Here is a 20,411-nt window from a genome sequence, read left to right as displayed (position 1 = left end):
CTCCCCCACCCCTCGTCCCCCCCCCCCCTCTCTCTCTTTCTTACTCACTAAAAAAGAGAACATGATTAAGGATGGTCTTGATGAGTAAGATATTGTCGAGAAAGTTGAGAGGAAAAAGTGAGAAAGACGATAGAAAAAGGAAATATCAACAACAATAATTTTGGCTATAACAAAAATACAGCACCACCAATAACAACAACAACAACCAGGGATTTCTGCCCTTTAAACCACTTTTTCTATCTTTTTTTTTTTTTTTTGGTTTCTATCTCTCTCTCACCCTTTGAAAGGAGTAGGTGTACTTTCTCTGCGAGTATGGAGGAATAATCCTCTTTAGATTATTGTTGTTTGCTTGCCCCCTTTTTTTTCTTTCTTTTATATCAATTTCTTTCTTTTTTCTGGTTCTCATTTTTGTTTACAACTATGAATTTAATGTTTTTCGTAATTTGTAATGTTAATTTGTAATGAAGTTATATGGGTTTTCTAGATTATACCCATATCTCAATTCTAATCCATCGAGTTGAATACCATGCACATCTTGGGAAAGCTTAAGAAAGAAGGAAAAGCATTCACACACACCATAAGTCACATGAGCCTTCGACATGTTGACATTTTATTAGAGGGTGTAAAATGGGAAAGAACATCCCGACCAGTTTGAAGCTTTTCTCTTGAAAAAATTAATATTAAGAAATGTAGAGATATTGGTATCAACATAATATTAAAAAGAATCACAAACTTGAATTGAGATTAAACAAAAAATATAGAAAAAAACAAAGAGTTGAGAAATTATTAGAAATAATGAGATTAAAAAAAAAGAGTAAGAATGAAGGAACATATTTAAAGTTACAAAAAAAATTATATAAATCCCTTTTAGAAATTAAAATTACATGAATGACACGTAAATTTGAAATCTACAAAAAAAGTCGTCCAAAAACAAGAAAATTAAAAAATTACCATTAAAACAATTTAGAAGGGAATGTAGTTTAGAATTAGTAGGAATGGTCTAGAATTTGGTCTAGAATTTGGAACAAAATGAAATGAGGATTTGGGTGCTACCCGCATTGGGGGGGAGGGGGGTTTGCCCCCAGAATCCGACCTCGCACTTGCTTGGCGGGGCCCCCCGTCTAGACACTGAGGAGTGGATTGGACCCCTAGTCTGTCTGCCCCTCGCCCACTGCCCTCCCACGGTGTAGACAACCGGAAAACACTAAAACCAAATCCAAACAAACTAAAAATCCATAACAAAATCTACAACAAATCATAAAATAACAAAAAAAAAAGTCCTAAACTAGTAAAACAGATCTAAGTCTACAAAGAACCACGACGGTGGCCACTTGTGGCCGTGTCTCCCTTTGCAAACCCACGACCACGAATGGTTGTGGGTTTCCACGACCGCACGACCATGAGTGCTTCAGGAATGAGGATAAGAAAAAGTGGAGGAGGAGCTGAAGAGGAGGATAAGAAGAGGAGGGAGAAGAAGAGGAGGATAAGAGGAGGAGGAGGAGAGGACACGACGAGAGGGAGAGAGACTTTGAGAGAAGAACTAAAGAGGAAAAAGAGAGAGGGAGAAAGAGAGACTGTGGGGGGGATGAGGAATTAGGTTTAACTTAAATCTAACCCCAAAACGACGTCATTTTATTAACGATTATATATATATATATATTGGGTTGGGCTCAGGACCTCGTAGCTTGTGTGGGATGCAGGCGGGGCACCCTCGCCCTACATGTGACCGGTGGGGTAGTTCGCGTCGCCCAAGTGAGGCATAGCAGTGGAGGGAGGGCGAACGAAGTGTGGTGTCCTGCTGTTTACCCCTAATGAGGATGTAAACTATACCAGGTATTTTACCGAAATGAACATTTTTGCCATTTCGACCGAAATAAAATGGAATTCAAACCTATGGTTTTCTTTCTACATAGCTTGACATCAGTATGATCTGCTGCCTTAACGTATGCACCTCACGTGCAGCATAGTCTGCAGTCTGCTCGCTGTGCTACCACTCCTCTGAAGACAACATGCACAGTACTGGCAGATTCAACATTTTCGAAGCTAACTCACCCCACCCCAACACATACTGCGGTTGTGTTCCACATGCTAGCGCAATCGTAAAAGAGCTTTTTTGGCCACCGTCAATCTGGGCCACCTGTTCTTATTTATCCAGATATATTAATGTTTTCCCTTATCGAAGATCTTGCGAAAGATGAATACTGCACAACTTGTCACAATTGGTCAGTCATATTGTAAAAAAATCACCATTTAGAGTAGCTCCCCCTCTTAGGTTTTTCAAGAAACACGAGGACAAGTAGCGATCAAATCCCAGGACCTTTCTTTCCTTCAGTGATGTATTAGTTGTAATGGGGTGACTGTTGGAGACTCCCACACACTCCTCATGCATCTTCTCTTCCAATTCTTTCTAATGAAACAATTGCTTATTTAAAAAAATGAAAAGAGATATTGATATTTTATTTTATTTTTATAATACTATTCCAGAATATATATATATATATATATATATATGGAAAAGTCTTCTTACAAGTGATTTTGCGTACCAAACTGCGCACCAATATTAAATATAAGACATTCGTTTAATAAAATAATGTGAATTACAAATAAAAATAATTTTCGTGAGACGGAAGAAATACACGTAAAGAAATAAGAGCAATACTATACAACCTCCCAACCTCTACTCATTACATTTTTTAAAAATTTTTAAAATTTTAATATTTTTTTTTAAATTTTTTTTGAGTTCATTTTTTTTAAACTAATTCAATTTTTCTATTCATTATTCATATATTAAATATTTGATAAAAGAAAAAAAATAATAAAAATTAAAAAAAGTGTGGTGTGTGGAGGTTGTGTAGATTTTTTGAAGAAATAAATATTAGATTGGACCAAACCTAGAGGCTAGAAGGGGTCAATTCCACCTAGGCAGTTAGTTATTCTGTTTCTTTTTCCTTCCTCAGCAGTGGCCTTCAATGGATCCAACTCCTCTTTTCAACGACTCCCCCTAGAATTGACCGAGACAGAGAGAGAGGACTAATCTTCTTTTTGAGACAGGAAGATTCAAGATTTTTCCTTTTGCGCTAGAATTGGAGTCCACTGAAACAAATTCAATTTTGATTGATCAGGGAAATCCCAATTAGAAGAAGCTCAGATTTGCAATGCAAATTTACCCGAATTTAAATCAATCCCATTTCCCAAATTCCATCGTCGAGTTTATTCCTTGAGTACCCATAAAATGGTTTGCGATCCGAACCTCATCCTCTACACCTGCATTGCCAGAGGGACCACGATACTCGCCAGATTCACCAGAGAACCCGATCTCGAACCTTTAGCTATAAAATGCATTGAGAAATCTCCACCTCACCACTCCATGTTCTTTCATACCATTAGAAGCCGAACCTACACGTTCTTGATCCAAGACCCTTTTGTGTATTTTGCTGTATTCGATGAGGATTTGGCACAATCAGATGGTCTTTGGTTCCTAAAGCACCTAAAAGGCTCTTTCGAGGAGATTGTCGAAGGCGGGGCTTTAAAAGGATTGGATAATATTAACTCTCTTTGCCTTCAAAGGCAATGCGATTCCATATTTCGCGGAACAACGACGTTGAATTTGAGCATGGTGAATGTTTCTCCCGGGACTGAACCCAAGGTTAGTCGGAATACGAGCTTGGACTCGGTTAAAGGGATGGAGATGGCCATTACAACGCTGCTTCGCTCAAATCCATGCAAAAGCTTGAAGAAGAAGAAGAAGAAGAAGAAGAAGATGAATGGAGATGCTAAAGGTGACGATGTATTGAAAAATATGGTGTATGTCGCTCAAGATGTTAATAGTGGTGTGTACAAGGATTTTTCGTTGCCAGTTCAAAAGGGCTCCGCAAATGATCGGCAAAAGGCAAAACAACTTTGGAGAAAACATGTTTGGTTTGTGTTGTTGCTGGACTTGTTTGTGTGCTCGGTTTTGTTCGTGATATGGTTGTGGGTATGCCAAGGGTTCAAGTGCATTGAAGGTTGAACTACGGTGTTTTTTTAAGCTCTTTTTTCTTGTGGCCTGGACTTATGACAAAGACTTTCACGAGCAGTTGTTCTCTGGTGGGGGACGTATATTAAGTAAGTGTTGTCGATTGCATCTATTGATTTTGCTTTGGTTTTCTTCATGAAATCTTTGATGAATTTCAAGGCAAGTTATATAGGGCTCGTTATACTTCTCATTAATGTTAGCTGCTCTCTTGTAATGTGTCAAACCACATAGCTGTAGATATTACTTGTGCAGGAATTGCATTTATACGGGGCGTCTCTTTCTATTGCATGCTTTTGATTATGATTTATTTCATTTGAAGACTTGCCTTCTGGCAATATGAGTAGGAAATATGCCTTCTGATTTAAGGATGACAAATACTTTAGCTACGAAGGGATTGCATAAAAGTAATATCTCAAAATGACGTGATTTAATAAGATAAATTAGATTGTAAAGTTACTTTTATCATAAAGTAGATCTGACGGAACACATGAAGTCATATCAGTTTGTGAGTTTACTTTTGTGTAATTCCTTTGTGTCTATAGCACTTTCCTTTAAGGATGATAAGAATTAGGGTATTTTTTTCCTTTGGCAAAAAATGGGTAAGGAGGGGATGACATGGAGGTGATTATAATCATTTGAGAGTCCCTCGAGAGGAGCTAGACGATGGAGAATCACAAGCATTCCCTAATCTGTAACAGACTTGTTCAAGTAGATGGACAGACATGGACCATGAATACGAGTCATTTCCTCAACATTGTGTCTATGGAGATTAAAACCCATGACCTCTCATCCACTAATTGGATGCATAAACCCTCTTGCCATGAAACTTGAATGCATATTTACCACAGAGAAAATGGCAAACAAGCTAACTTCAAGATTGTAGGTGCATTCTCTTGTGCAGGAGAGGTTTCTTTACTTTTTAAATTGTCACAAAGCCAAGCAACTCATTTATCTGGCTTATGTTTTTTCTTTTTTTTGTTCCTTTTCCTTTTTAGCAACTCTTCTGGTTCATTCGAAACCTTTATATTCTTCTAGTTGACATAACCTCCAGCCTCCAAAATGGAGGTCTGGAATTTGAAACCCCCCACTTCCAAAAAAAAAAAAAAAACTCTTCTGGTTCATTTGAAACTTTTATATTCTTGTCTTGTCCCCCAACTTTCACCCTTTGTTTTTTCCCTTCCGACTCTTCACTCAATAATTTTTAGTTCGATATATTGGAATAGTATCTTGAGGAGGATTGGATAGAATCTTTCTTAAAAAAAAAAAAAAAAGCGAAAACTTTGTGTTTCATGAGGGATCATATGGTATTTTGACTGGTGCTAGATGAGCACAAAGTGAAATCTTTAAATTATTATATGATTTTATTTTGAGTCTTTGATCATAATAGCTAATAATAGAAATTTGTTAAAACATGTCCTCAATGCTTTGATCCATCCAAGCATCCAAGTTTAGTTATACAATTACTAGAATTTTGCCAATATTGGTTGACTTTAAACTTCTGTTTGGATCCTATTTCCTGGAAATTACTAATTTCTAATTTTGTTTTACTTATATTCTGTTAATAATCTAATTGTAGAATTTTCTGGATGCGGTTTTCTTCGATTACTACTTCAAAGAAGATAATTAGGTATATAAGAAAAAAAGTGTAAGTGTCTCTGACCTTTAAAATTTCAAATTATATTTTTTGATATCACCTTCCGAATTTATGAACATTTAACGACATAATAATCGATGATGTGGTCATTTAAAAGAGTAATGACACACGAACAATCTTTTTTACAACCATTTCTACAATCATATTTTAAAATAAGAGTATTTATGTAAAGTGACGTTACTTTTATAAGTTATTTTATAAAAATGTGCCTCATTTAAATGGGTTTAATGTCTATCATTTTCCTTCTTTTGATACTGAATGGATGTTGATGTGACTTTTATAATCCTCTTGATGAAATTGTTATTTAAGCCCTCGTGTTGTTATTCTTGTTGTTCTTGGTGGCATTGTTCTTTATTCTCACAGCAATACAGTAAATGTAATGTTGTGCTTTGTAGCTCTGTAATGGCATCAACACATTACAATGCTCTGGTGTGGTCTAAAGCACCGCTCAAATTCTCTCTCAAACCCCAAAAAATCCCCAGAAAATAATTCTATGCATGTCCAAAGTACAACTCAGTAGTAGTAACAGTGTTCATGAAAAATGCACATGTACATATCCGTTTCAAACCTTTACATCGGCAAAAACCATTCGAAGCGCAAGATGGAGGCTGAGGATTTAGTACTACTGCAAGAGAAGGCGAACCAATTGTTCAAGAAGGAGAGAGAACTTCACAAAAAAGAGGATAAACTTCAAATGTAGGGAAATTGAATTTAAGGAGAGAGGACTTCAACAAAAAGAAGATAAACTCTAGAAGCAAAGGCCTAAATGGTTTATTTATATAATTCATGTGTTTTGGCACAATCATTATGTACGTTCATCTGCTTAAAAAACTATTTAATTGATATTTTTCTATGGTTAATGTATTTTTGAACAGGAAAATACTTTAGCCACAAAGTGATTACAGAAAAATAAATCTACAAACTGATGTGAGTTGATGTGGTACGTCAGATTGTAAAATTATTTTTACTATAAAATAGATCTAATGGATTCTATAAAGCCACATCAGTTTGTAGATTTATTTTATATAATCTCTTTGTGTTTATAACAATTCTCGCTACAATATGTCAAAAAAATTGCCAAAATAAATAAGCAGCCTTTGAACAATCCAAACAAGAGAGATGAACTGAAGCAGCGATACCTAACGATCCGGTTAGACCCATTTCCGTCTTTGAGAAATGCTTACCAGGTGCTAATCCAACAACGAAACGTTATATTCTCATGATCATCTAGATTTTTATACATCAATAAATCTATTCACCAATGACCAAACAGTACCACAACAACTACAAAACTCGTACTAGCAATCAGCCAAAATTTGAGAAATGTTTGTAAAACAGTATCAAGTTATTAGCTGTGAACAAAAAAATTACATTACAGGTGACAGCCGGCCACATTTACCCGCAAGGGGTTAGCTTCTTATTGCCAGCACCTCGAGGATTATCGTCTTTCCAGTCATCCCAAGCTCTTGCCTTATCTTGGGCAGCATCATCATCTTCATCATCATCCTCACTTGGCCTCTGCTTCGAATTGTCCTTGTACCACGAGGAATTGGCTTCCTCCATCATTTTTGCATTCCGCTCTTGCCATTTGTTCATCATCTCCATCTCTTTCAGACCCGCTTCCTCTATGCTCATGGTTGGCAACCTACAACAAAACATTTAATTTAGCATTCGAATATGACGTCTTTGAAATGAAAAAAAAAAAAAAATCATTGCTAAGCAGAGGTCGAGTATTTCCATAAATTATAATAGTGAGATGAGGAAATCTCGGCAATCATTCCTCCCTCCCAAACAAAACATAAGCAGAGAGTACCGCCAGGCTATCTTTCCTTGCAAATGAATTTTCATCAGGCAATAAAAACATACCTAAAAGAAGGTTGGAAAACCTGAGCTGCCATCCTTTCCCTCTCACTTGTCAGGCTTCCACCCACAAGACTTGCTGGTCCAAATATCATTGGCTGGTGTTTGTGGTCATGTGCCTGTGACACCTTTGCTCTCCCTTCTAGAACATCTTGTGCAAATGTAGCGCATGTGATAGGTTCTGCAGGTTTGGTATACCGAGCTCGAACTGCAGCATCACGATGCCAAGCTTCTGCTCTCTTGGTGCGATCATCAAGAACATCTTGAGAGAACTCCTTGTCACCATCCTGAATTACATGGAGTTCATGTGAGAGAGATATGTACAGAAACCAACAAACAACATACAAAACGGGGGTCCTATGAGTAACTGTAAACTGCATAAAGCTGATAATCTATTAATTTGACCAACTACACTGCAAAATTCCCCCCACCAAAAAAAGAATTAATAATAAAGGAGGAAAGAGGAAAGAAAAAAAGACTATGTGAACAGATACATATCTATCTAGATATCCATATAATCAGACCACAATTCTGTCTCCATCACGGATAACAAACACACTAAACAATTTCTGGTATCTGAATGAAAAGCAACTCATTAGATTATGAGTAATCGCAGAGTAGCTAACTATCACCAACCACATGAATACCTTTGATTGTTTTTCCTTTATAGCAGAGAGAATCTCTTCCTCCTTCTTGAGCATTTCCAGCAGATCAAAAGCCTGAAAATTGCCACATGAAATAAAGACTAATAAGAACAAAAAAAGCAAAGCCTTGAACTGGGCAGATTATAGAGGACAAAAAATTCAAGAAAAAAACCAACCTTACAGATTGCCAAAGAGATGGCAGTAAGCCAGGCCTGCACAAGGAGAATAAGATCAATTCAGTGAAATATAATAGCTTTGAAACCTAAATCAAGAAAACTACGTCATTGGCATTTACAAAATGTCCCAGGCATATTGTATCATATGTCCAATAAAGTTTTTAATGTTTACAGCATTTGATTACATAACATGCAAATCAGGCTACTTGTGGAACTGCTAGGTAGAGAAAACAAAGTGACTTTCTGCACTCTGGGAGAAAAAGCAATTTCTTAAACCATCTCGATTTAATTGAAAAATTAAAATACAATCATTCAAGAAAAAAACCTTGCAATCTTATTGACTGCACCAGGAATATGTTCAGATAAAATATGTACATCAGATAGCACAAGAATCTAGAAAAATAACCAACAAGGCATGATGTGACAATTATGGGACAAGACCCAATCAGGCAGAAATACAAAGCACACTAAAACAATTCAGAATTTAAGCTAATAATTAGAACCTGTGCAGCTAAATTGTTTTTGCTTTTAGGGAATAAGGGAACTGTGCATAATAAGTGTCAATTGCTATTGGTAGTTCACCCACTTGGGGAACATCGGGTGGGGGCTTTTTTGCCGAAAATTAGAACCAATACAACAAAAACGAAGGTTTTTTTTTTTTTTTTTTTTGTTAAACACACTTTTCACCCTTTACCTACCAGTTATTTCACACTTTATACCCTGAAGAGCCAAAATTGACACATCCACCAACTGCTCTCAACAATCGAATAGCGCCCTCCATTAAGGAGGTACGATGGTCAATATTATGCCATGTCGCCCACTTTTCACCATCTTTTATTTTTTATAATTAATAAGAAATCTTATCACCAAGAATAGGCACAGCCCAAGTACATAGGATGTATACAAATGAAATACCTACTACACTCTAGAAAGCGGGAAAAAAGACATACAGATTCAGTACATTACCATCATTCCTTAGAAAAATATTAGCCCACAAACACAAAGTAGAAAAGAAAAAATTCTGAAGATCTCCAAAAGAACGCTATGTCTTCAAAACATCTCTCATTCCTTTCCAGCCAAAGACACCACATTAAACACAAAGGAATCATTTTCCATCTGGCAGCTACACATTTCCTTCCCTCAAAACCGCGCCTACTTTTCGCCATCTTAATGGTCAGATTTGATAGAGGTGCTATTGAACAGTTGACAATAGTTAGTGAGTGCATGTTTTAGTTTTGGTCGTTTAGAGTATAAAACGTAAAACGCTCCATCAAATCTGCAGTAGTTGATGGGCACAATGTGTCGGTTTTAGTAATTTGTGGTGCAAAGTGCAGGTTTCAGGGTGAAATGTGTTTTTCACCATTTTTGTTATCTTGTGGCAGGGGAGATTATGACTTAGTAAAAGGTCAACTAAAAGTAAGTGTCGTCAAATTAACCCCTAGGAGTTTGCTCAAGTGGTGGCAGCCTTGGTGTTGGTGGTATGCTCCCTCTAGATCTAAGGTTTGAACTCTTAGGTGCAAATAATTTCTAGGGCCCATTGGATTAAAAATTTTCCTCTTGAATTACCCAAGGTGCACTTGTGGAAACTCCTTGTTGAGAGCCTGTGCACCCTCGGGATTAGTTGAGACTTTCTAGACATCCAGAGCCAATAAAGGAAAACACAAATGTCATCAAATTGAAGATTTCATTAGTTCCATTTATGCTAGGGATGTCCACGCACTCATGATATGAAGAAACATATAACACGGAGTGCAGGTAACACAACCCTATACAACTGAAATCACCAATCAGCTAACCTCTCGTTCTTCCTCTACATCATCATCCAGCACATCTTCCTCTCCTGCCTCGACAGGAGTTGATAAGGCAGCTGCTTTACTAGAACGCCCACGTCGCTCCTTTCGCTCCTTTATTTCCAGCAACTTCGATTCTGCAGCTCTTTGGCGTTTGAATCGAGCAATCTAGATACAGGCACAATGAGATTAAGCACCATATCTTTATTTATTTATTATTTTATAAGGAAGAAGATTAAGCACTATATCACAAAGAGAAGATTTCATTTCACATTTTAATCTCCACCTTGAATTGTGCATGCAAGTTTGATGTTAGAGAAAATATAAAAGTTTTAACAGCACAATCACATATGGTTTGAACCTTTAGGGGGTTGAGCATTGGAATTCATGTTTCTCATAGATTAAACAGTATTAAATGAAAAATAATTCTACCTTCTGGGCCCTGCGATCAACAAGAGAATTTGAACCTCCTTCTATAGATGTTTCCAGTTCCTCCTCTGGTACAAGTTCCATTGCCTCACAAAATGATATAAATTCCTAGAAACGTTCACTCCTTGAATAAGTGTCAACAGTAAACCTCAAATTAACAGAGATTTGAACCATTCTCTAGGTAATTAAGAGCACTCACCTTTAATTTTTCCTGGGAAGCCTTAAGAATCAGTATCCTGTCACTTTGTGCAATCTTTTCAGTCAACTCAGCGATGTAAAAAGGAACCTGTAGGCAAGAGTTCATTAAATCTGCCAAAAATAGAATGGAACAAAATTCATTAAGAACTATTGAGTTTGCAATAATATCAGCAGTAATTCTAACCACCATGAAAAATGTGATGAAAAGCATTCAAAGATTATTTACAGTCCAACTAAACCCCCAAAAAAAATTAATTTCCATCCTCCACAGTTACAAAATTTGTTTTTTTGATAGGTAGTTACAACATTTGTAAAACGAAATTCATAATCTTAATCCAATTGCAAACGATATATGATTGCTATCATGCACCAAGATGCAAAGCTATTCCAATCCATTATCATTCAGCTTGTCTCCCATACTCTCTTCGAAGGTATTATTAAACCTCAAAAATCTAAGACGCCTTAGTTCATCACATCTAAAGTTCTCAATCAAAGGTCTCGTCCATTCAAAATGCTTCAAATAGCTATGGACTAAGGGCACACTTAGATAAATCCTTAAAATAAGCATGAGCCCTTTGTGCTTTTATGTTTGATTTCAGACAGAAAGATAAATTCATAGTGAAGCCCATAGCAATAATTTCAAACAAACGCGTGCACGTTCCTTAAGGGTGACCATGATTGGAATTAAGCCACCATTTACTAGATGACCACCTAATGATGCAATATACTTCTTCCTCTGAATTCAGCGTTATGAAGACAGAGCTACCCAACCTTTCCATGAGACGGCAGTAGTAGTATAATTCTACATTTAAGTAAAACATATTTCTCCATACAGAGCCCTAATACTAACCTCCCTAAAAGAACACACATTTATTCTCTTCACAAGTTTTATTCGCAGGCAGACAGATTTTTCCCTCTTCTTTCTTCTCCTCCCCTTTTCTTTCCTAGCAACCAAATATACCACTGGTGGAAACCCAGTTCATCCGACGAATAAATTTAAGAAAAAAATTATAAAACGGAAACCAAAACTTACCAAGAGATACTTAAGATTGGTGGTGCTGATATCGTCCTTTGTCTCATTCGCTGAGAAAAGCCCCAACTTGCTTACCATGTCCTCACATATCTTCAGAGCCTCGCAACCTTTCCGCACCAGCTCCTATTTTGTTTTTAATTTTCCCGTCCCCCACAAAATCAAATAAAAAAACCCTAAATTTAAAATCCCAGAGGAAAGAACGAATGGAATTAAAAGCATGGACAAACATACTTGGTCGGCGCCGGACTCTGTCGCAGTTGAATGGATCTTACGGGCTTGTTCGAAGAGGACCGGGAGAGGGACGTCCTCCATTTTGAAAATCACGCACCGGTCAGCTTATCGAAACCCTACAAAAGCGATGAATCAAGAGGGTGGCGGGGTGAAATTAGAATTACAGGAAATCGTGGGGAGGAATTACGAGAGAGGGGGTTATTTATAGTGGAAGAGTTGAAGAAGATAGTCAAAATGTTTCGTTTTGTTTCATTTTATTATTATAATTTGTTTAGATTTTTATATAAAATATAATAAATAATTTAATTTTTTTAAATTTTAAAATAATAATATTAAAAATAATATTTTATTTAATTTTTAATTTTCATTTCATCTTGCTTCATCCTTCAAATCGCACTTAAATTATCGGCGTACGTTAGTCTATTCCATGTTAAATGTAGAAGCGTCCACAAGCGTCTATCGCGGTCTCCCGTAAAATATTGCCACGTAACAAATAAACATAAATCACAAGTGAAATCGTACTACAATGTCTTTAGATCCATGAGATCGGAAATGAAAAAGATGATGATTTATACCACCAGAAGTTTTACATAAAAATTTTATATCATTTATAATCACTTAATTAATATGTAATTTATTATTTTTATTATTTTATCTTAATAATTAAATATATATTTATTTAAATTAATTAATAAAAATAATAAATCACATATTTATTTATTTATTTTGAAACAGAAATCACATATTTATTAAATTGAGAGTTGTATGGTGTAAAGAATAAATCTTTACATTAGCTTACTGTTGGCTGCAGCTGCAACACACCTTACGTGTAGATCAACCGATGTGCTACGGACATGCTTGGTGATGTGGTACAGTGAGCTGCTCGGTGTGTAGAGGAAAAAAAAAAAAAAAAACCAGCTCAGGTGTGCTACGGCTGATGTGCTACAGTAGGCTGCTCTATAGCTTTACTGATGGTGTAAATCTTCATTTTAGTATTTCTCGTCGTGCCACGACAATATCAGAAAAATGAATTATATAATATTCACATTAGAATTTATTAAAGCTTACGAGATTAAGTTTTATCCGAAAGAATAACTCTATTATAAGGCTTCTATATCGTAAATTCACACGATATAATTTGATTTGAATAATAAATTTTAAAATTTTAAAATTTAAATTTATAAATTAAATTATATCATGTGAATGGAATATGGCGTACAAATTCTAAAATAACATTATTTTTATTTGAAATCCAAGGTTTAGAATTTTCATATTTTTACTATTCAAGTCCTTAGTTTTTTTAATCTATGCAATAATGATAACTAAATTTTAAGAAGAGTAATATTAGGTAGAAATTTCAAATAGATAAATTTTGTAGAAATCATTTGTGAAAAAATAAGTCATACTAATAAAAAATAATTTTTTTTTATACTTTTTCAAGATAAATTCTACTTTTTTTATAAAAACTTGTGGAAAATTTATATATTTAAAACTTGTATAAATCATTTTACATTTAAGAAAGAGTTAGTCTATATACAATCTTTAAATATGGACTACTCATATAAATTTATACAATTATATTTAAAAAAATTTAAAATTACAATAACATCTTTTTTAAAATAATTTTTTTCTCATTTTACATTTTAAATAATAAAATTGAACATACAATCCTCACTCAAGATTACAAATAAAATTTCTCTTTTAAGAAACTTGAAAACACAACTCCGTCAAATTTTCGTTAGAAAAATAACGTTAGGCCATGTGTATTGGCTGGCACGTGGCATCCATATCCAAGTTAGCCAATCAGAAATTACTAGCATGTATCGCATGGATGTATGCTTCAATCGAGACATTAATTTTCTAAGAGTCAAATTAATGGAGATATTATTCTCATGTATCGCATGTATCGCATGGATGTATGCTCAAATATTCTCACTACTCAAACATAACCTAAGTCTTTACACTTGGATAAAAGAATAAAAAGTAATAATAACAACAATAATAGTAATATAAGAGACTTTATATCATATAAATACTCCATTAATCTATTAGCATTCCAATATAATCTTGTCTTATCAAAATCAGTGAAATATTATAACATTGAAAATCAGAGACCGTTAATAACACGAATAGAGTAAAAATATGAGAAATGTTATGAGGAAGTCTTACGTCATATACTTCTATCCAATTAATATGTGATTTGTCATTTTTATCATTTTATATTTAGACACATATTTAAGCATGGAAAATGATACTTAGCCCCATGTTTTTGCCCTCTCAAAGTTACCGTTCAATATTTTAATTTTTTTTTAATGGTTCTTAAGGATGCTTAAGAAATGTTTGAAAAAAAAAAAAAAAAAGTGCAATTTGCAATAGTGGTAACTTTGAGAGGGTAAATACATGAGACTGAATAGCATCACCCTTTAAGCATTAAGATAGAATAAAAAAAAATGACAAATCATATATTAATTAGGTGAAAGTATGTGGTATAAGGATTCTATGTAAAATTTTTCTAAAAATATAATATAAACTATAGACCAACTTATATTGTGGTATGATTAGACCTAGTTTGAATAATGAATTGAGATGAGATGAATTAAGATGCTTTGTAAATAATAGTGAAATATTTGAGTTGATATGAGATGAGTTAGAAATTGTTTGAGTTAAAAATATTTTATGAGTTTTGAAAAATGAGAGATAAAATGTTGAATAAAAATATTATAAAGTGAAAATATTGTTAGAATATAATTTTTGTTTTGAGATTTGAAAAAATTCAATTATTTTTTTGTGTTTTATTTGAAAGTTTGAGAAATTTGTAATAATTAGATAAAAAAGTTGAAGATTTGAAATTGAAAAGTAGTTGTGTTTATAATGTTTGGATATTAAGATGAGATGTGGTGAGATGAGAAAGAATCATATCTCTATCCAAACCAGGCCTTAGGATAATCTCGTCCAACATGATTTTACTGTTAGGTCATTATATTTCTCCTAGGAAAATACCGATTTGTTTTTTTACTTAATAGTTAAGATAGTATTTTTTAATGAATTTATGATTTTTTTTTTCAAAATATTTAAAGGGCTTTAAAAAATATTTGAAAAAAAAATACAATTTTTACTATCGATACAATGCAAGGATCACCGAGAGTGCAAGGGTCACCAGACCCCAGCATTGTCCTTTCTCATAAAATTTATATGATTAGCTTAGAAGCTAAATTAATAAAATTAGAGAATTATTTAATGTTAGACGTCAAATTGTAAAGTTACTTTATTTTAAAATAAATCTAACATATTAAATGAAAATATATAAGTTTTTAAGTTTATTTTTATGAAATATTTTTTGTTGCTGTAGCACTTTTCAATTAATTATTTCACATAACTAATTCAAAAATCCTAATTATTTGATCCTTGTGAGAGAAAATTTGTATTGCGATATCGAGTCATAAAGTCAAATAGTTGATCTCTCTCCCCATACAACAAACTATCATCCTATTGATCTTTTGAACACTTTGTTCTTGAAGAACATGAGTCGTCATGAGCTTAATTGCTTTGAGTTCATATATGCTATTACAAAAGTAAACTCATGAGAAATTGACACGGCTTAATTTGATACGTTATATTGTAAAGTTATTTTTATTATAAAATAAATATTTTTATATGAGAAATGATACTTGCAATCGTGAGTGTGCAAGTACCGTGCAATCGATTTGAAAAAAGTGAATAAATATGAGATCCACATGAAAATAAATTAATTTTTTAATAGTGGATCCTACTCTTTTTCAAAGTGACTGCACGATATTTGCGCATTTCACGACTGTATGTAACATTACTCTTTTTATATTATATGAAACAATGTTAATTTCTAAATTTAATTTTATAAAATTTCTTTGTAACTGTATCACTTTTTTTCTTTTTTTATTACCAAAACTCTTATCTCTATGTAGATTGTTATTACCTAATTAGGGCTCATCAATATGCAATTATTATTATTATTAAAGATGGAGTCATCAACCCATTTAGGTACGAGTTTTCTATTATTTTTCTTCTTTTTAAGAGATTGAGCTCAGATTATAATTAACCCTATATGCTTTCGTAGATCCTTGTACTGTTGATCCATAGTGGGTTGTTTTGAATCTTTGTTAATAGATTTTTCAGTAAGAGAATTAATGCTTGATCCATACAAATATTTTACAAAAATAAGTTTACAAAATGATGTGAGCATTGGATATATGATATGTTAAATTGTAATTAAAGTTTTTGTTTTCTTATAAAGTAGATCTAAAATATAACATTAAAAATCACATCAATTTATAAATATCGTTTTGTAAGATCTCTTTATAGATCTAACATTTATCAAGAATATGATTATGGTCAACATAGCAATCCATCTACTTAAAGATAAACTCCTGATTAACAGTATGATTTATCCCCTCTATCGGATAGAAGTGAACAGGAGAGGAGGTGAATTATCAAACTCACTAAGAAATTAACCCATACTCAACAATAACATAACTTTACAATGATAAAACTTCCATCTTCAGAAAACTTGATATTTTACTTTTCTTTGAAAAAAGAGAGGCAGAGACAACTAGCGTAACAATCTTTCCTGGACATGACTATAGGAGCCTCTCCCTACTGTTGGATGTCCGGTTTAAACTGTAGCTAGGATTGTAAAAATAACTAAAAAATTGGAGAACCGGCCTGGACCAGACCGGTTTGCATATTTATATATTTTTAATTAATTTTTAATAATATATAATATTTTTTATATATAATATATATAAATTATAATTATATATAAAATAATGTTATATTATAATTTATAACATAAAATCTTAATCTTAAATACGAACATTTATTTGATCATATATTTTAAATATAAAATATATATTAATTACGTTTTATGGTCTAATAAATTCTCAACATTATTCTTTTTGATAAATACATTAATAATACTAATATACATTAGTATAGGAAAATTATATACACCACACTATTATCTTACTTTCATCTCACTATACATGATGTGACATATTTATCACTATTGAATGATCATTTATTAGATGATTCTTTATCATCTAATAGTGATAAATATGACACATCTTACATAATGAGATGAAAGTAGGATGGTGGTGTGGTATTTAACATTACTCATTAGTATATTAATTATATTTTATGGCCTAATACTAATACTATATTACTATTAGTAATACACTTTTAAGTCTATATAAAAATTATTATATAAATCACTATAGTATTAGTTATACTAAATAATTATATATGAAATAATGTTATATTATAATTTATAACATAAAATTTTATTCTTAAACATGAAAATTTATTTGATCATGTGTTTTAAATATAAATTATATAAATTATATTTTCTAGCCTATTAAATTCTCAACATATTCCAATACATTAGTAATACTAATATACATTAGTATATTAATTAAATTTTATGGTCTAATACTAATACTATTAGTAATCCACTTTAAGTCTATATAGAAATTACTATATAAATCACTATAGTATTAGTTATACTAATACTATTAACTATAGTGATATAGTAATACTAATACTATTAGTATTAGTATACTAATATTATCATTGATATAGTTATTCTAATATTTATACTAATACTATTATATAGTTATACTAAATTAAAATCACTATAACAAATACTAATATATAGTTATGTTAATCACTATAACTAAATCATTATAACTAATTTTAATATTTATACTAATACTAATAGTCTAATATAGTTATACTAAATCACTATAAGTATATATAGTATTAATATCTCTATTAGTATAGTATATAGTGTTAGTAATAATTTAGTATCAATGTATTATTATATTCCTTAACGTATAACTATATATGGTATTAATATCACTATAATATATATATATATATATACATATGGTAGTAATGTACTATACCAATAGTATTACTATATACTAGTAGTATTAGTGTATTACTAATATTTATATATATATATATCAAGTATAAATATCATAGTATAATATACTATAAATTTTAGTATGTATAAAGTATATATATATATATATATGTATGTATAACATATTGCAGATTTTCATTTTCTATTTCTATAACAGTTTTATCTATAGCAGATTTTTTTTTTTAGCTGCAAATTTTCATTTTCTGTTTCTATAGTAGTTTTTTTATAGTAGATTTTTTATACAACAGATTTTTTTATACAACAAATTTTTTTATAGCAGTTTTTTTTAACATATATATATATATATATATATATTTTATGATAAATTGGCACTTGCTTAAAATTGAAAATCGGAATAGAACAAGTAAAACCAGAAGTATCGATTTAGGAGGGTAACTGTTGTGGTATCGATTCTTGAAAATATAAAACTGGTGTATACCGATTCGGTATCAAAATTTGTCCAAAACTGGACCGGTTAAATCCCTAGCTATAACTACTGCTCTAAGGGCAAGCTCGTCATCACATCACTCTCAAAGCATCTAACTAGTCTAAAGTTCATCCCATTGCCCAAAGGCCTGGCTTTACTACCATAAATTGTTTCAACTTATGTCCTGACTTGAACTTCTAACTTCAAAGTTATGAAATATCAACTCGTACTAACTAGACTACCATATTAATGATTTCAAAAAACTTGATATTGAAAGTACGTACTCTTGCATAAATAGCATCGGTACTATTGTCCCATAAATAATATTGGCCATCCATTTCACACATTCTATTTAACCCTAAAGTCTGTTGTACCTGCATCTTGATTTTTCGAATCTTGCATGTTCAGAACATTCACATGATCACGCCACTCTTAAGGGATGGATCGATGTTGGATAACTCTCTAACATCAGAGGCCACGTAAAATCCAACTACTCTGTCTCATATTTGATTTCACTCCCCTGCGATTGAATAGAACCAATCATTTAAAATTAATTTTAAAATCATTTTTATAAGGTATATTTATAAATAAATAAATACTTTTTCCTTCCCCCCCCCCCCACCCTTAATTTTAACCTCTAAATTAAACTTTAGAATTCCGCCCCTAACACCAAAAGTGATTTACATTCTTGAAATGCAATGCCTACCGTGGCCCTTTGATTTTCAATGAAAGAGGAAAAAGGCACAAAGGAATATGGATCCAAATTGTGCAATAATTTGCTAAATAAGCCATGCTTGTTGTTAGCTCCTAAAACTGGCGCAGCTCGGAAGAGGAGAAAGATCAATTTTTGGATGCGCTGAGGTGTGTTGGGCCTCGATTGGTGAGGTGCGGAGCCCTGGACAATGAATCGATGTTGCTGTATGGTGTCTGTGCGTACGTCCATGACGGTGAACAATATTTAAATGCATAGAAAATAAGAAGAGATAAACACATAGATTTATGTAGTTCGGCACTAGGCTTATGTCCACGAAGTTTGGGGAGGAAAAATTTCACTATAATATGCTTGTTGACAATCTCTCATAGCATCTCATTTCTCACTGAATAATAGAAATTGAAAATCTACTTGCTGTAGAAGATGTTATCTCTGGAGCTCTCTGTCTAGAAGTTGAAGAAGCCCTTCTAAAAAATCCCTGAAGTCGTATGTGTCTGTCTCTTTTATTTGATCTTTTTCACGCCCGCATCTCGAGAGTAGCGAGAAATGTTTGCCTTGCATGTTTGACAGTCTCTCACTTTCCTACTCTTTTCTTACACTTTCCTATCTCCTAACACTCTCACCCTATTGTCTCTTCTTGTTCTCTCTCCATCTCTCTTATTTTGTTTTTAGTGATAACTCTTTGATGGATTAAAATTGAAAACTGTTTTGGACTTATATTTTACCCCTCCCACTTATCTTTGTTTTCTCTTATAGTGAATCATGAGTGGGAGAGGTAGTTCATATGTTTCGATCAGAAAATAAATGATCTGAAAACAAAAGGAGTTGAAAACATTTGGGATGTGACAAAAGGGAAGCAGAGATGCTGCTTGAGTTTCACCGCGGGGGGTGGTTTACTAGTCTTAGTCACTTTGAATGCTCAACATCTGCAGTGCTCCCTCTTCCCACTACATGTTTCAATTGTGTTGGGTTTTGGCATTTAAGATCTCTGCAAAGTGAATAAAACTTTCAAAAAAAAAAAAAAATTTCTGTGCTTTGTATAGCTAAGGCCTTCTGCAGAAAATCTTGTTTTTTTTTTTTTGTTTTTTCTTGGTAATTCTAAGGAAAAACAGATGGTTTGACCATGTTATAGCTGTGTTTTTCATGGCCCAATGATTCAAGTGGGTGTGAATGATTGAACCACTCACTCATTTACAAGACTTGTCTGGTTTCTGTTTGACCTCAAAATGTCGGATCCTCAAGGGAAATCATCCTTGTATATATAACTATATATACTTTATGGG

The 20,411-nt window shown here is 32.9% G+C and overlaps 2 protein-coding genes across 3 annotated transcripts; one reads left to right on the top strand and one right to left on the bottom strand.

Annotated features, from left to right (window-relative positions):
• Window positions 1-2,938: 2,938 nt before the first annotated feature.
• LOC109007574 (phytolongin Phyl2.2-like) lies at window positions 2,939-4,297 on the top strand. The gene has a single exon (XM_018987306.2). The coding sequence runs from the start codon at window positions 3,233-3,235 to the stop codon at window positions 4,007-4,009; it is 777 nt and encodes a 258-aa protein (XP_018842851.1). The 5' UTR covers window positions 2,939-3,232; the 3' UTR covers window positions 4,010-4,297.
• Window positions 4,298-6,860: 2,563 nt separating this feature from the next.
• Window positions 6,861-12,257, bottom strand: LOC109007573 (PP2A regulatory subunit TAP46-like). 2 transcript variants are annotated; one of them, XM_018987304.2, is made up of 9 exons: window positions 12,031-12,257; window positions 11,800-11,922; window positions 10,768-10,854; window positions 10,572-10,676; window positions 10,146-10,307; window positions 8,350-8,385; window positions 8,177-8,248; window positions 7,536-7,816; window positions 6,861-7,314 (listed from the first exon to the last, which is right to left on the bottom strand). In XM_018987304.2, exons 1-9 carry the CDS (start codon window positions 12,109-12,111, stop codon window positions 7,065-7,067), a joined length of 1,197 nt encoding a protein of 398 aa, XP_018842849.1. In that variant the 5' UTR covers window positions 12,112-12,257; the 3' UTR covers window positions 6,861-7,064. The 2 variants fall into 2 exon arrangements, with proteins under 2 accessions (XP_018842849.1, XP_018842850.1); XM_018987305.1 differs by lacking the exon at window positions 12,031-12,257 and having other exon boundaries at window positions 10,768-10,877; window positions 11,800-11,913.
• Between the last annotated feature and the right edge of the window lie 8,154 nt (window positions 12,258-20,411).

This window comes from Juglans regia, chromosome 16, assembly GCF_001411555.2.
Source record: "Juglans regia cultivar Chandler chromosome 16, Walnut 2.0, whole genome shotgun sequence".
NCBI lineage: Eukaryota > Viridiplantae > Streptophyta > Magnoliopsida > Fagales > Juglandaceae > Juglans > Juglans regia.
This window is presented reverse-complemented; position numbering and strand designations above follow the sequence as displayed.